We start from the raw sequence: 16,597 nt of genomic DNA, 5'->3' as shown, positions 1-16,597 counted from the left end.
ACTATTCAAATGTTATTTCCTAATATATAAGCATCAATACATAGCCTATTTCTCTATTGCCTCTTGTATATTTATGCTTAGTGTGATCGAGCAGTGTCTGTCTTTGTATATTTTATGTAAGATGTGATATCTGTTAATCTTTCATTATATAACCAACTTGGATGGGGCCTCCAGCAGGACAATCCTGGCGTGAGATAATTTTTTTTTTTTTGTGCGTGTGTACGTGCAGGTTACCAGTCTCTCCTAGTTGCCACAACAAAGTTGCAAGAAAGTGGCTAAAACACATGTGGTCTAACTGTAGTTCATACATTCCCCTGTCGTTTGATAAAATCTCACATGTATGTGTGGGCTTGCAGCTGTGCGTGCGTGCATGTGTGCGCGTGTGTGTGTGCGTGTGTGTGCGTGTGTTTGTGCGTGTGTGACTGTGTGTTTGAGCCCTCTTCACCTCCAAAACCAGTCCAGAACATCATTGTCACATTCATTATGAGAATCAAATCTCAAACGTCACAATCACAAGAATAGATAAATCTTTTTTTTTTTTTTTCTACAGCTGTACTAATCACTTATACCCTAAAGACAGACATGTGCACATAGCACTCAGTGTTGTCTGACAGAGACTCAATATGAAGACAAGCTTTAACCTGGGACATCATAAAGTTTGAGTTCTTTCCCGAGAGTTTGTTTTATCTCTTTGTGCTTGGACAGGTGTTATCTGAGACATTTGAACATGTGTAATATGGAGAGCAACAGCTCTGTCTCTGAGGGGGGTGTAAAGACACAGAGACTGAGAGAGAAAGAAAGAGAGAGAGAGAGAGAGAGAGAGAGAGAGAGAGAGAGTGGGACTACACAGCTCTGACCACCCACATAGATGAAAAAGGAAGAGAGAAATAGAATGAAAAGCGTTTGCCTGCGTAGAAAGAAAGACTGACTTACAGCTCTTTCATTGGAGATATTTACATCCCTTATATCTCCAATGATGTTGCGTGTTTATCAAAGCACAGGTGTTCCGGCATGTGCTGGATTACAGCCGCTCTGAATAGAGACTTTGAATTTCAAATATTCAAGCTTCGATTTATATGTTTATATTCTAAGGTGAATTCTGTAAAATCAGACTTTCAGACTGATATATAATAATACTGATAAATAATTTGCAGTTTACAGTTGTGATTTATTTTTTGTTCTTGGCTCAATTTATGCCTTTGAATTTTTTTGCACAAATTTTTGTATAAACTGAAAGTTAGTCATGTTATCTGTAGAAAGAGAAAGAGAGAGAGAGAGAGAGAGAGAGAGAGAGAGAGAGAGAGATAGTTAGTTTCTGTTAGTCTAGATTCATCTGTTGCATGCACCACCTCAGGGCAGAGTTGGTTGTTTTGGAAGATAAAAGTAGGTTAGTTCTCTCACACTATTTCCTGAAACTGTAGTTTACAGAGCTGTTTTTAGAGCTTTGTTCCATGAATAGGTGACATCAGCAATTTGCTTACACAAGACTAAAAACTCTTGCAATGACTACAATCCAAATGCGTGAGAAATACACCAATTTCTGATTGGGTTTGGCTAGAGAATAGTATGCGTTGACACATTTTTGCGTGTGAACATTTGGCCCGCAGCCAGGTGTGAGCGCACGCTAGCTGCAGAGAATAGGTTACATAATGCAAGATATCTGAGCCCTTGTAGGTAAGTGTAGACTGCAGAAACTTAAAGTAGGATGTAATAACATTGGATGCTTCCTCCTGATAATAAACCAAGCACAGACTCACGCACGCACGCACACATACACGCACACACACACACACACACACACACATACACACATACACACACACTCACACGCACACATTTATAACCGGTGATTTCCCTGCCACACTGAAAGCAGACATGGGAAATATTTTTATTTTCCCACCTAACAAGCACTTGATAGATTTATTAATCTCTTTGTCATACAATTATTGCTTTTAATCTGGTTTGGTTTACAGATTTGGTGGACAGAGTATCCAAATATGATCCACATTAAAATACTAGTAGGAGATATTAATTAGATATCCGCAAGTGATCTACACTCCAGAATATTCCTTCAACTGCACCTTGGATCCTCTCTCTCTCCCTTTCATCTGATTAACACACTAATCCAACAGAATGTGGAAGGCTGAACTGAATGCAATTCTGTTTTTGAGAACCTGTCTTTGTTCCGTATCAGCATATCAAAATGTCAAAGCCATTAAACAAAATCTGTCATCGCAATGAAGATATTAAATCAGACCTACGTTATTCTCTATGTCTCAAGTTTTCTGTCAAATGTATTTACATGGTTCTCAATCCATATGGAGTTTGTTTGTGCGTGCAGCTTCCACAAAAACAGTTATGGCTCAAAAACAGTTTGTGACCATAAGATAACCCTAACCCTAACATGAACCCTTGACCTAACCTCTTTTGTTACAACAATTATTACTATGAACTACAACTTTTTTATTTGACATAAGTATGAAAAGAGACTGTCTTGGTCATTAGTACACATGACAAGGAATGAATGAATACTTGCATGACATGGTTCATATTGATTAAATGAGGGGGTTTTCCAGAGATAGTTTAATAAGAGCAATTGAAAATGGGCCTACATATTTAGCCTGTCAGCTGTGTGTAGTGTTTCTATAGAGTAGAGCAATAAAGCATGGTAGAGTAAAAAAAAAAAAAAAAAACAACAGCCTGAAAATCTTCCATGCCTTGGGAGTTAAACTCATTGTAAAGTGAGTTTAGAGAAAGCCCAGTATGATGAAGGCTCCTTCTCTCGTTTTGCTCCATTTGAGCAAAGTGATTCTTTCTCCCCTTTCCCCTGTGTTGCCTAGAGTCCTCAGCCCATTTTCAGTGCATGACGCGCTGGTCCACACGTATTCAAGAAGAAGGCTGTGTTGGCAAGAACACAGTCAAGAGTACCAGTCCTTTTTTTCTCCAGTCTATTCCACTGAAAAAAAAAAATATATACTGATCAAAATCATCGTGGCTGGTCCTGCGCATGTGACAAACTTCTGCACAGTGACAGCTGACATTATTTGAGACAAGAACTCTAAAATCAAGAAGTCAGTTAGAAGCTGTAAGTGGACTACAATGTGGTTCTTAACAATTTCTGATCCCATGTTTTTAATGAATGGAGGCCCTCTAGTGGTTACTCTTATAAGTGGCTGCAAGAAGCACCGTGAACTTGTTTGACCCCCCCCCCAAAAGGAACGTTACCGTGGCTTTTCTGGTATTCCAGTTAATTTCATTTATGCCAACATAAATAGGTCTTTATGTAATCAAGGCAGTTGCCCCGATGTGTTGATGTATTATGTTGTTGCACTGCAAAATAAAGATTAGCATCTTTCTCGAAGCTACCATCAGCCACTGTAACTGCAGGATGGTATCCATTTTAAACTAGTAGGTCATCCTTTCTGCATTACAAAGGTATTACATAGACACTTGAAAATGTTGATTCTTCTAAAAACTCTCAGAAATGTCTACACTACATGAAAAACCATTTTGTCTCCCTTTTCAGCAAGAACTTGCTTGTGATCAACTCAGTGGTTTGAACAGGTCAGACCTTTTGAAATAACGTTTTTGAAAGTAGCTCAGATTTATGCACACAGTGCTCTGAAGTTAGTTATAGTTTTAATCTGTATCAAAAAACTATCTGCACACAAATCTTTCCAACTTTATTTGGCGCCTCTGAGATCTGAGCTTGAGACTGTTTTTTTTTTAAATTCTATTTTTTATTTTATTTTATTTCTTTTTTTTTGAGACAAATGAATACTTGCACTTTGGATTCTGTGTACTGTAAATGTCACTGAAGGAAACAGCAGATATGAGGTGAGTCTATTTATTGATATACATTGGTCTACCACATACATTCTTGAAAAACTTGAAATGTCAGTCATTCTTAGTCTGTCTCTTTGATGAGATAATGTGACAGTTATCTTTGTTCTTAGTTTCACTGAAACGCTGTGAAGAAAGAAGTAATTGTTTAGATATGTGTGAGAACAAACATTAATCAAAACATAATAGGGATGACATGTCGTGGTGAGGAAAAGATTAATTGGGGATCAGTCAAGCTTGACAAGTTTCAGGTGTGTCTTTGCCCTTCCGGTGGAGAGTTAATATTTCATAGTTGGGCTACTTTAAGCGAAACAAATGAATTGTTCCATACACCATGTAAATGAAAGTGATTTGTCATCTTTAACATTTCAGTCAGGGATTAATTTTCCCAGAGAGTGGCAGGGCTAGGAATCATGATGACGTCTTTTGTCCATTACAGATATTTATCATGTTTAAAACTGTACATTGCAGGTGAAATCTGTAATTTTGAGTGGAATAGAATATAGAACAGAATAGAATGTATTTTTATTGACCACCATGGTGGAAATTTGTCTTTGGCTCACCAAACATAAGAACAACAACGCGAAAGCGGATAAGCAGTTAGAAAAACAAACATGTAGACAAGGTTCGATTGCACTTGAAAAAAAAGTAAATAAATAAATAAATGAGCAAACAAACAAATAAATAAAAAAGTATGGGTTTTTTTGTGATACTGTTAAAGGGGTCAGGGAAAATACTCTTTTGGGTTTCTTGTGTAATTGTCTGTGTGGAATAATGACTTAGCAGCGATGACTTAGCAGCGTTTGTTTGTTTGTTTGTTTGTTTGCTTGTTCTTCTAAAGTAAATCAACAGAATTCTAGACAGATGTACAAAGAGACATATGTCTTTCATTCGCCCTTCACGTAAATAGAAAATATATCACAGAATGCTTACAAAGTATGTGTTAGATGTTTCCAGCATTAATATTTATAACTCAGAGGGATGGTTAGAATGTTTTGGCCTGGGATCATATCTTGATCTTAGCATCTGTTGAAGGATTCAGCACAAAGCTTACGCAGATTTCAGGACACCGCTCCTCACACGTAGGCCGACACACCTGCGTGCCCTGACTGGAGTTATAATCAGAGACTTCCTGAGACAGCACATAGCCTACAGAAGCACCTGATCTGATAAGAAACCACACAGAGGGGATTTTTAGATAAAGGTAGCCAGAAACGTTGAGGTCTCCCAGTAACTGCGTTGACAGTGCTGCCAACCTGCACGTGTCACCGCAGACTGCACTGCCAAACACCCGTCACTGCGGAGCTGTGTCATGACCTCAAGGTCACTCCTGTTATCCAGTACATTTTCTTTTAACCTGAGGGTTTGTTGTTGTTGTTATTGTTGTCGTTGCTGTTTTTTAGATTTTATTTTAGTGGGACTCTTTTACATGTGTGTAAGGGATACTGAAGGAGGGTGTGAATTACAGACATCAGAAGTGCCTTAAGAGAAGGTGACAGTGAGGAAACATGAGGTGATCATTATAATATTGCATAAAGTTGCTGATGGGAGAGTGTGAGTCATTGAGCAATTTGATATAAAATGAGGGATATTATAATCATAACAGAAAGCATAAAAACTATGTAAATGAGGTACATACATTCTACGTGATTTGAAACAGCTGTGCGTTTTCTGTTTAACTGAATTCACACAAACGAATTCAATTAGTCCCTATACAATTTATGAACGGAACATATGACAGGAATAAACTACACTTCCCATAATTCCTCATTGAAGAAGTCACGATTTGAGTCATTTCCGCGTCAGGGATTTTTGAAAACTGAGTTCAGATTGCTGTATCGTAACACAATGGAAAAGAAAAGGATATCAGCTATATTATTTGACTTGGACAATACGCTCATTGACACGGCAGGTGCGGGTCGAATTGCGATTCAAAAGGTAAATGAATGACAGACTAATTTGTAACATAAGACCACGCAGACTGGCTAATTTTACAACTGTAGAGCCAACTCTGTTTCTAGCTTCATAATCAGGTTTTATTGCATTTTGAAGGAATCACGATTTTAGTTCCCCTGCAATTTTACTGAGGGAGTGGACACGCAACATCCAGGACTTTTTAAAAATGTCCGCAGATTTCATTTTATTTTTCCGGACTCGGCAGACTAGCCTTTCAAGGCTACTGTTCTCTCCTAATATCAGTGCTCACATAAAATAGGACGAACAAGCAAATTTTATGAGTAGATTAAATATGACGAATATCTTACAGTTTAGCATTAATAGGGGTCGCGTTATCGCTCGATCCAAGCTTCGTCACCTGCCTTAGAAAGACAGGTTTGGGTGCGGAGACCTGAGGTTCGTGAACACACCCCAACTGTGAGTGGAAGCCACGTTTACACCTTTATCTGTTGCCTTAAGAGAACAATCAACTGTCACATTCCTTGTCGACACTGGGACTGTATGTAACTAGCTGTCAGATATGAATGCAACCTCCAACAAGATATGAAAGTACTGGGCAGTTCAAGAGGCAATATGAGTGTCAGTGTACACAATGATACTAATATACTGTGACATGTCTGTTCATGTGAGATTGCTGATTCTTGTCTTATTGCAGTAAACTTCAGGTCTTGAGGTACCATTCCATCTGAACCATGAGTCAGTTTAACTTAAAAATGATTTTAAACTTAAGATGATTCACTTAACATTCTCCAGTGTTGATGTTTTATATAATATGTAAAAAAAAAAAAAAAAATCCTTCACAGGTTTCTGAGTCGTTGAGGACCACACTTGGCCCACAATGCAACGTCAGCGACATCTGTGATCGCTTCACCCGGAAACTTCTCCACGAGTCATTCGATCCATCTGCGGACAGGACGATCGATGATGTGCGTACAGGCCACTGGCAAGAGGCCATACAGGAGGTCCAAGGTTCAGATCCAGGACATGCTCTGGCATCAGACTGCTATTACACCTGGAAACACACCCGCCTACAGCATCTGGCTCTCACGCCACAGGTTCAAACCCTGCTGGAGGAACTAAAGAAAAATTACAAACTGTTGTTACTAACCAATGGAGAGGCTAAGACACAGAGAGAGAAGATCGAGGCTGTAGAATGCAGTGCATTTTTTGACATCATGGTCGTTGGCGGCGAGCATGCCGAAGAGAAACCGGCTGTGGCCATTTTCTCACACTGCTTCGAGTTGTTGGGAGTCAAGCCACAGGACTGTGTGATGGTCGGGGATTCACTAAGCACAGATATAGTAGGTGGCTTCAACGCCAGGGTCCGTGCCACTGTATGGATCAACAGCAAAGGAGTACCTCTTCCAGAAGATTCTGTCAAACCAGACTATACAGTTCCATCAGTGCTGGACTTACCTGGTATATTAGCCCAACTGGATTGACGTTTGCAATAGACAATGGGAATTGCTTACAAAAATCAGAGAGAAATGGAATTATTGATTTATAACAAATCAGACAGAGATGGAGTTGTTGATTTATTTTCAAACACTGTTTCTGGGTGCCATAGAGATTACATTTTGTGATGTCAGACATTGTTGTTGTGGTCTTTTCTAACATAAGTTTGGTAAAACTTTTCAGAGATTATTCTCTGACCTCACAGGTATGCTTTCTCCTCTCAGGCCTAACTGTAGTACTCATAAAGCACCACTAGGGGGCAAACATTCACGTGCACAGAAGGTTTGAATTCACAGTTCACCATAGATGTGGGAATAAAAAAACTCAACCAGACTAAAAAAAATGGGCATTGACACAAAAATATTAGTTAAATTTTTATCTATAACAAGCAAGCATTTTGGAAACAATCCACAACTCCAATGTGGAGAGACGATTCCTCAGAGAGCTAAGAATTTCTAACAATTACAGTCATACTATTTTAACCTTTCTTGCATAGCTGTAAAGGCACAGTAAATAAATTTACATAATCTCACTTCACATCCAGTTTGATTTTAATGTTCATCGCTGCCAGCTCAGCCACGAAGTAACGGAACACGTACGGAACAGACACGGTATCGATAGAGTCACTTTTGTTGCAAAGCGTGCAGATTGTTCTCCGATGATGTGTGGATGACCAAGAGGGCGGTGGTTTCTCTAGCAACGGGGAGAGGAGACTGCCGCAGTCCATACACACCTGAGCCACCGACCGGTCCGAACAGTTAAACAAACGGTCGTGCAGCAGGAAGGATGAACCGTGTGCCAGGAGGGCATCTCTCTCCATCTCTCCGAAACGGATCCCACCCTGCACGTTCCTGCCTCCCACCGGCTGATTGGTCACTTTATCCCGGGCCCCCGTGGTCCTCACCTGGAATTTGTCGGAGACCATGTGACGAAGACGCTGGTAATAGACGACTCCGATGAAGATATCCGCCTCCAGTTCCAGTCCGCTTAGGCCGCTGTAGAGCCGCTCTGTGCCGTAGTAGTTATAACCGGCAGCACGGAGCAGCTCTCCGAAGTGCTCCAGCGCCGAATTGTCCTCGGAAAAGGTGAAGGGCGTGGCGTCGTGACAGAGGCCGTGAAGGGCGGCAGATTTTCCCGCCATGCTCTCGATGAGCATTCCAATGGTCATCCGGGAAGGGAAGCCGTGCGGGTTGAAGAGGATGTCGGGAGTCATTCCGCTCTCCGTGAACGGCATGTCCTCAGCGGGCCACAGACGGCTCAGGATGCCCTTCTGACCGTGGCGACTGGCGAACTTGTCTCCGATGGTGGGGTTTCGAGGCACGCGGACGGTGATGCAGACTCGTTTGAAGCGGCCTGTGCCGGCGTCGTTGCTGCAGACTTTGATATTGTCCACAATGCAGCTCTCTTGGCTCCTGAAGGGGAGGGTTTAAAAACACAGTAGATCAGAACACTGATGAAAAAATAAGGGAACACGTGAATAAAGGAATAAGTCAAATCAGGAGACAGCATGACACAGAGAAAATTACAAGGGATTTAAGCAGGAAAATGAGCAAAATTCAATGAGTCATACAACTTTAAACAAGACTTAATTACAAAATGCCACAACACTGGCATTACTCATGCTATGCACATGGTTGACTGTTTACCAAAATGCATCTGAGAGAACAGTGAGATGTCTGAAAACAGTTTAATGGTCTCTCTGTGTTTTTAAACAATATCATACTTAGAGATAACTAATGGTTCTTATATATTACAGTGTACGTATTTGAGGTCTGTCAAATTTTAGAAATTCTTGCAAAACTGAATTCAAATCCATCTCAGGCATAGCTCTGAAAAGCTGTCTTACTTGTAAAAGGTGACGTGACTGTGGCCCGTGTTCAGGTTTATGTAGCTGTAGAATGGGTCTCCGTAATTCAGAACTGACCCAATCGGTGGGAGACCATCAACATCCAGCCTGTTCCCAACTTTAGGGTCTCCTGGCTTCACCCCAAATACCACACCCTCTTCACCTTTGGCCTTTTCTGTCAGATCCACCAACTCAGTCTTATAGACACAGCCATGAGCGAAGCCTCGTTCCCATGACGACTTATTCACTATCTAACAAGGTAGAGAGACACAATTAATTTGTCAGTGTGGTCAGTGTATAAATTCAGATGTGTAGTGTATGTTTGAGGTGCCAATCGCTTTGTTCCCTAAAGAGAAAATTCCCTTTGGCAGTTCCCCAGCCCAGCTTTTCCCCCATTTGAGAGAAGAGACTGGTAACACTCAAGAAACGTAAGAAAAACACCTCATGATAAAATAGCCCCATTCTCATACATCCCATAGTATGTGGAATGTGTGGGAAACTGTGAAAAAAAAAAATAAATACTTGATATAAATTTGCTGGGGAAAGAACCAAAACCGCTCAGCCCAGTTTACCTTTGTGCACAAAAACTGTTTGTAAAAACGAAGAGTGAAAAAAACTAATGATTTACCTCTTAAATATGGTTAATGGCCAACTATATTTATGCTCACTGGACAACAGAGGACTTTCTTAGAAAGGAAAATAATTCACATTTGCAAATCACAACTGTCACCACTACAGTGCGGCCGTAATGAAACAACAAGGATGTAGAAGCATTCCTGGGCCTCACCATAGCATCCTCCATATCATAGCCTGTGTAGGAGATGACCGCCACTATAGCATTGGTGCCAATGGGGTAGTTGTCCATGTTGTAATGGTCATACATTCGGGGTCTGACTACTGGACTTTGGGGGGTCTGCAGACGGTACAGCTTGTTGTCTGAGCGTTCTTGGAAGGAGTGTAGAGGAAAGCCCATTGTTTGTTTACCTGCACACAACACAAAATGCACGTAAGTCCATGACATGATCTAAGAATCATGTCTAATATGTATTAACAATATGAATAAAATGCTGCCGACTGTGGCATTTCAACTGCCATCCCTGTTATTAATTAAAATGATTAAAATAATGATAAGAAAAAAAAATAAACCACTTCACAATCCAAGTGGTTCTAAAAAACAAAAAAAATCCAACAAAAATTTCTGCTGGTTTTTAAAAAAAATACACTCTGCATTGCTATTGGTTCTGAGCGGTCCACAAACCAGTCCACACGAGAAAGGGATATTACAAACTGAATGACAAATTGACTTCAAGTCCCATGATTCAAAGCATGAGCAGTCTCACCCATCTGACACTGGTACATGTTCCTGGGACTTTGGTTGTGGTCAGAGTAAGGGATGAAGTTAGCTACCACACTAAGCATACTGTGCGGGAAGAGCTCCTGGTGCGTGGTCACTCCAGGGACAATCTCATTCTCGAGAATCCCAACGTTGATATACAGCTAACAGCACAAAGGAGGAAAGGAAACAGATATGAAATCAAACATGTTATGGTTTCAATGAATTAAAAAAATACACATATCTCATAAAATGTTTTGACAATCTGCCCTTATGTACAAAAGTCTCAAATATGTTAACCAAAAGAGCAGTGCACCAGCTTGCTTCTGGTATGTCCAAATCAAGACATCAAACAACGAGGTGTTTATGCTTATGTTTATCATATTTGTATGAGTAGTACCTACTATAGCCTGTCAGAAAAACAAATGCCAGGCATTATCAAGGCTTTCTGTCCAGACAACCTTTTTATGACATGGCACAACTGGTGTGTAGTACCTGTTCGAAGGTGCCAATGAGTTCCTGTTTGCCAAGGGCAAGGTTCTGAACAGGCCGCATCATACGGCAGGGTGTTGTGAAGAGGTAGAGACCTGGGAACATGCTGGCTTTACCCATCTGAGGAACTAAAACAATCTCCGTCCATGGCGGGATTTTTCTCTCTCTAAGCACCTGAGTTAATGGACGAACACAGAGTTAATGGACAAAGAGAGACTTCAGTAAGCCACACCTTCACTTCTGTCTTCATTCAGTGTTTGTGCAGTGTGTGTTTTCACATGTTTACCAGCATTCTGGAGACTTTATGTCATCACATGTCAATACAGAGGACCAAGTAATGCTCCCAATTAGGGATATTAAATGTAGGTAACTGAATTTCATAATAAAACCAGTAGTATCATACTCATGTTGAAATCTCTTAATTGGAGATTAAGTGGACATTCTTATCCAAAGCAGCTTACATGATGTGCAATCAAATTGAGTGAGAAAACACGGTTATAGTATAGAGTCTTTCTATGCCAAAGTGGCAATATTAAATAGTCATCTTATTAATATTAATAATCAAAGACACATAAAATGTGAAGTGACAGACAATTTTCTCCTACTTTGGAACAGTCAATATTCCGTGCAAAATTTACATGGAAAGCACTAAATCCCTCCCATTTCCTCAGATTCATCCTCACCTTAAACCTGCGGAGCGACTCAGCCAGGGCGGGCGCCAGCTCCGTCTCCACCCATCCAATCATGGCTCCATCCAGTAGCACTGGATAACAGTTTGAGTATGGCTGGCCAGGGGTACTGTCCACTGGGGTTACACCTGTTGAAAAAATACCGGTCATCTTACACCGTATGACACTTCTATGGATATCTGCAAGCTATATGTCGGTATACTGTTAATCACTAATTTGCTTAAGATTAAGGCAAAATACTTTTGTTACAAAATTGCCGGAATGAATGAAAATATTCTCTGTAAAACAGTTTCAACCAAAACTCTTGTTTGTCATCAGGGTGTGTGTGTGTGTGTGTGTGTGTATATATATATATATATATACACACACACACACACACACACACACACACACACACACACACATACATATATATATATATATATATATATATATATATATATATATATATATATATATATATATATATATATTTTACACACACACACACACATATTAGTTACAAAGACTGTAATATAAAAGGTGTTCAGCAAATCAAAGGTGTCCTCATTTGTACTACTGATTCATTATGATTAACAGTATTAATAATATGAAGTCATATTTCAGTATTCATATTTCAGTAACATGCACAGTGATGTCTGCAGTGCACTGACCTAGAGAACAGAGTAGGGCAGGGAGAGTAGTGGTCATGAGTGTGGGAGCTACAATCTCACAGTGCGCCGTCATATGGTTCATTAGACCACACGGTTCTCCGTCAGGGGTGTGTACAGGACACATGAAACCCCAGGACTCCGGGAGCAGCCGTCTCACAGACGTCGTCCTCATTTTAGCAAATGCTGCCCCTCTGTGAACACAGCGGAAGTGTGACACGTACCGGACAAAGTTCAGTTTGTCGGCTACCACACACAAGCCTGTGTTCTGTAGCATCCCCAAACCTGAGAGGGAGGAACATCAGCAAAACCATCAATATTTATTTATTTTATTTTTTTTAAAAAAAAAAGGGCATTAAAATTATGATTAGGACTTTGAAATAAATGGGTTGACAAATTTAAATTACACATAATCTTTTTTTTTTTTTTTTTAAACCCAGAGTGTCTGTTTTAAAGGAATGAAAAAATATTAAATAAAAGGCATGTTTGGCTGGACTTTTTAGTGTGTTTAATTCTTGTGATTTTGGACAAACCTAAAGTTAAGGCCACTAAAAACCCATACCTGTCTTTGACACCAGGTTGCCTGTAGCCAGAAGGTACTCAAACGGTTTTGTGAGGTCAGTACCCATGTTGAACATTTTCCCCAATGATTCAGTGTTCAAAGTGCCTATCCTGTGTCCTCTCTTATCCATGGCAAGCTTCACAGAGACCAGCCAGGCAGTCATCTTTTCCTGAAGAGCACAGTCAAAATCATTTGAAAAAGAAACGCACAATAAACAGATGCACATTTTAAGATAACTGAGATAATGAGGTAGAAGGGGTGAATCTCTGAATGTTGCAGCATTCCCAGACATAGAGTTGCTTTGTTTTTGTTTTTTTAACTTTAGACATAATCCTAAGTAAAACAGTAGGGAGTGAAATTTTTAAAGTTCTTGTTTTCTTATACTCAACATTCCTCTTGTTTACAATACAGAGTTAGGGGAAATGATCCGACCAGATCTACCAAATCTAGAGGGGAGGAAAGGGTTTAGACTACTGCTGGAATGACAGAATCAAGAAGATCCTGATTTGTGGACTCACTTTCAGGAACATGAGGTAGAGCTGTCCTGGGGTCAGGACCTCCTGACACATCAGACTGTCTGGGTTCTCCTCCATACACTCCTGCTTGGCAAAGCTGAACAGCTTTCGTGTCATGAAACACAACATGTAAAACTTCTCCATGTTGGATTTGAGGTGAACACACAGACACTGACTGTGGAGTGAGAGAGAAGATTTAAACATCAGTTACAGGGCAAACCTCTGACTTTAAAATATGGTACATTTATAAAGGCCAAGATTAAGTTTAGCCCTAAAGAAAACAATGTCTAGTTTTTAACCACAGGCTGGTTTTACAAGTAGGAATTAATGACTAATGTCTGAACGTTCAAATAAGCAAAACATATAAGTATGGTTAATGTTAAAAAAAATTATATATATATGTACGGGAGCAGACTTACTCTAAAAGAAAGTTAGCACACTGCTCATTAGTGTACCACTCTGGTAATATCATCTTGACCCGGAAGCGTTCGCCCAGGTAGTTTAGCACTTTTCCCTGGGTAGTACAGCCTTCTTCCATGACCACTCTGAGCATCTCAGCCACACAGCTCTTGTAGAAAGAATTCTCCTCACGTCCCTTAATCAGCTCCTGATAGATCTGAAAATCTGAGAAGTCCACCAGGGCCTTGGATGGACACAAAAACACATTACGTTAAACGAAAAGCAAGACTCCAATTACAGTACAGGAAAGATCATCAATACTAAGATTTTGTGATGAAAGTTTAGATTGAAAGAAACAGTACAATATACAGTATAATATGCAGATTTCACAACATGCTGAAACTAGACAGCTGAAAGTTGATATTATGCAATGACTATTAAAATCTGTTTTCTGACAATACATATGTATTAGGATTTCAAAGAACTGTCTGAAGCACTTTGGATGAACAATTCCAGCATGATCTACAATTCTGTGTCACTGATATGACTGATACAGCTGTGTTTACAGCAACCAAGCCTGCCCACATAGTCTGCATTACCTTCAGTGCAAAACCCAAGGGGAGGAAGAACAGCTCTTTCATGTAGATGAAGTTCACCATGACTGTGCCGTTATCCAGGTAATGCAGATTCAAATTAACCGCAGTGTGTTCATCTCTTACACTGCGCATGGAGATGCCTGGAGACAGAGACAATCGTTCAGGCAATATTTGGCTATGACACAAGGTTAAGATTTTAAGTATACTTAAACATGATATGATGTGCTGTGCTGTACCCACCGTACTGAGTATAACCGTGCCCTCTACTCTTCCATTTGGGTCTTGCCATTGCTATGGGATAGTTCCTTCGTGGCATGATAAGCATACGGATCACCTTCTCGATGCCGTTCACGATAAAATAACCTCCCATTTCCTGACAACAAGAAAAAGATGTTCAGAATTCTTAAGGGCAGGCAAATAACGACTCTAATACAAGCAACACATTCACTTTTTTATCTTAAAAAAATTTGGATTAATATCGAAATCGATTTTGGAGTTTGGGTATTTTGAGCAGTATTGCAGTAATCTCCCAATCTTGATGGTACAGTAAAAGTTTATGATACATGTAATATATTTGTGTAGTGTGCTGTAAGTAAAATGCGTGGTAAGCCAGCTTTACCTCTGCCTCTTCATGGTGTTCGATGAGTTCTTTAGGAGAGAGTCCATGCAGGTTACACACTTTAGATTTCACCATGATGGGAATCTGACCCAGAGGTGTTTTGACGATTCCTTTAGGTATGCCATTCACCGACAAGTTGACGTCCGCCTGTCATTTTAAATGAACATCATTCACAAACTTAATTTAAAAAAGGAAAAATGATCACTTTTCATTTACACGGCACTGACAGAGAACTAGTAATCCAATACCAGCTACACCATATTATTATGCCTGGCAACAATCTATTTAAAAATGACATTATAATATCTAACTACATTGTTACCAACAAACGAATATGTTCAAGGGTAAAGGTTATTCTGGGGAACTAATCACGTGTTAAGCCATTAAATGTGTCCAGAGGTGTAGACACTGGTGGGATGCTTTTTCACAGGACGGTTTAAACCAGAGCGCATCATGAGTTTTGGACGTCTCTAAGAATGAAATGCTGACAGTCAAGCGTACCACCAGCTTTCCTCTGTAGGTACAGCGTCTGCCTCGACACTCTGCTGGAAAAACTCTCGCATCTCGGCAAATGCTTCCTTTACTGACTGTAGGGTTATGGACAGCCGCCTCCACGAACGTCAAGCTGACCCTGTCGTTCTTAAACATAAACTCCAGGGGAGGAATGGCCTGTGATGAAAGAAAACATTCAGAAACAGCTTCATATCGACGATTTGTGTGGAAAAGGATGTTCAGCTGGATATATTACAGTAGAACAACATGACACGCATGGCATGGTGACTAGTTGTCTTTAGCTCAGGCAAATAAGGAGCAAACGAATTTTCAAACAATGTTCTTTTTAGATTTGGAACTTCAGGATATAGGATATGTGCTATTGGATGACATCTAGTTACTCTATAGCAACTGATCAGTTGTTGAGTTGCTGCCCCACGTGTGTTGCTGTTCCCTCTGCACTACTTACCTGCACAACGCGAGCCAGTCCCTCAGTAATTGCCTGATCAAACGATTCAATATGAGCTTTGACAAGGTCTTGGACTGCTTCATGTTGCTTCTCCTTGGGCACGCCAAACCCAGGCTCTGTGAGATGTTTGAGGCTTGGAGCAGTCGGTAGCTTGCTCCACTTCTCAGAAAAATCCATTTTTGCCTCTGCTCACATGTGTTGTGAAGGCGGAACGGATGTGACCTCAAATTGGCACAGGAAGTACATCCAGTACAAGCCTGATAATAACTTATTCTAACAGGTTTCATTCAGGCCATATACGCAGCGTGTGGTGTAATTATGCAGTTAGCTTGCTATGATCGCAGAGGTATTGTAAAGATATATTCTACAGTCTCTGTCCCCAGCTTGCCTTCTTTTGTACTTTTGCGACAATGACAAAATGCCTGATTACCGCCATCTAGGGGTCACTTAACATGTAGGCTAGTTTTGCGAGCGTCCCTCCTACAGATCCATACTGTTTCTTTCTTGACTTTCTGACACCTGGTCTCTCTGTAAACTTTTTTATTTGTAGTTCCTCTCCCCAAACACGTTTTAGTGGCAGTCAGGTATAGGTGCCACACAGTTGCTATACGGTGTGTCTTAATATCTGACTGTGCCTCAAGTAATATTAAATGACTTAAAAAGAGTATTTACTTGCAATTT

The 16,597-nt window shown here is 40.3% G+C and overlaps 2 protein-coding genes across 2 annotated transcripts; one reads left to right on the top strand and one right to left on the bottom strand.

Moving 5' to 3' along the window:
• Window positions 1-5,672: 5,672 nt before the first annotated feature.
• nanp (N-acetylneuraminic acid phosphatase) lies at window positions 5,673-7,436 on the top strand. The gene is made up of 2 exons (XM_030771207.1): window positions 5,673-5,781; window positions 6,603-7,436. Exons 1-2 carry the CDS (start codon window positions 5,692-5,694, stop codon window positions 7,239-7,241), a joined length of 729 nt encoding a protein of 242 aa, XP_030627067.1. The 5' UTR covers window positions 5,673-5,691; the 3' UTR covers window positions 7,242-7,436.
• A 347-nt stretch (window positions 7,437-7,783) lies between these two features.
• polr1b (RNA polymerase I subunit B) lies at window positions 7,784-16,093 on the bottom strand. The gene is made up of 15 exons (XM_030771206.1): window positions 15,917-16,093; window positions 15,457-15,624; window positions 14,956-15,102; window positions 14,577-14,709; window positions 14,340-14,476; window positions 13,761-13,984; window positions 13,345-13,516; window positions 12,827-12,995; window positions 12,268-12,549; window positions 11,609-11,742; window positions 10,929-11,099; window positions 10,441-10,597; window positions 9,888-10,084; window positions 9,101-9,351; window positions 7,784-8,666 (listed from the first exon to the last, which is right to left on the bottom strand). The coding sequence occupies exons 1-15, from the start codon at window positions 16,091-16,093 to the stop codon at window positions 7,784-7,786; spliced, it is 3,402 nt and encodes a 1,133-aa protein (XP_030627066.1).
• Between the last annotated feature and the right edge of the window lie 504 nt (window positions 16,094-16,597).

This window comes from Chanos chanos, chromosome 4 (assembly GCF_902362185.1).
Source record: "Chanos chanos chromosome 4, fChaCha1.1, whole genome shotgun sequence".
NCBI classification, from domain to species: domain Eukaryota; kingdom Metazoa; phylum Chordata; class Actinopteri; order Gonorynchiformes; family Chanidae; genus Chanos; species Chanos chanos.
This window is presented reverse-complemented; position numbering and strand designations above follow the sequence as displayed.

Excerpts from the sequence above, each read along its gene's own strand:
- nanp (XM_030771207.1), top strand. The coding sequence starts at position 5,692 with ATGGAAAAGAAAAGGATATCAGCTATATTATTTGACTTGGACAATACG. Across the intron at positions 5,782-6,602 it reads GTCGAATTGCGATTCAAAAG|GTTTCTGAGTCGTTGAGGAC; the intron begins GTAAATGAATGA and ends AATCCTTCACAG.
- polr1b (XM_030771206.1), bottom strand. The coding sequence starts at position 16,093 with ATGGATTTTTCTGAGAAGTGGAGCAAGCTACCGACTGCTCCAAGCCTC. Across the intron at positions 13,517-13,760 it reads TGTGCTAACTTTCTTTTAGA|TCAGTGTCTGTGTGTTCACC; the intron begins GTAAGTCTGCTC and ends CTCACTCCACAG. Across the intron at positions 10,598-10,928 it reads TCATTGGCACCTTCGAACAG|CTGTATATCAACGTTGGGAT; the intron begins GTACTACACACC and ends TTGTGCTGTTAG.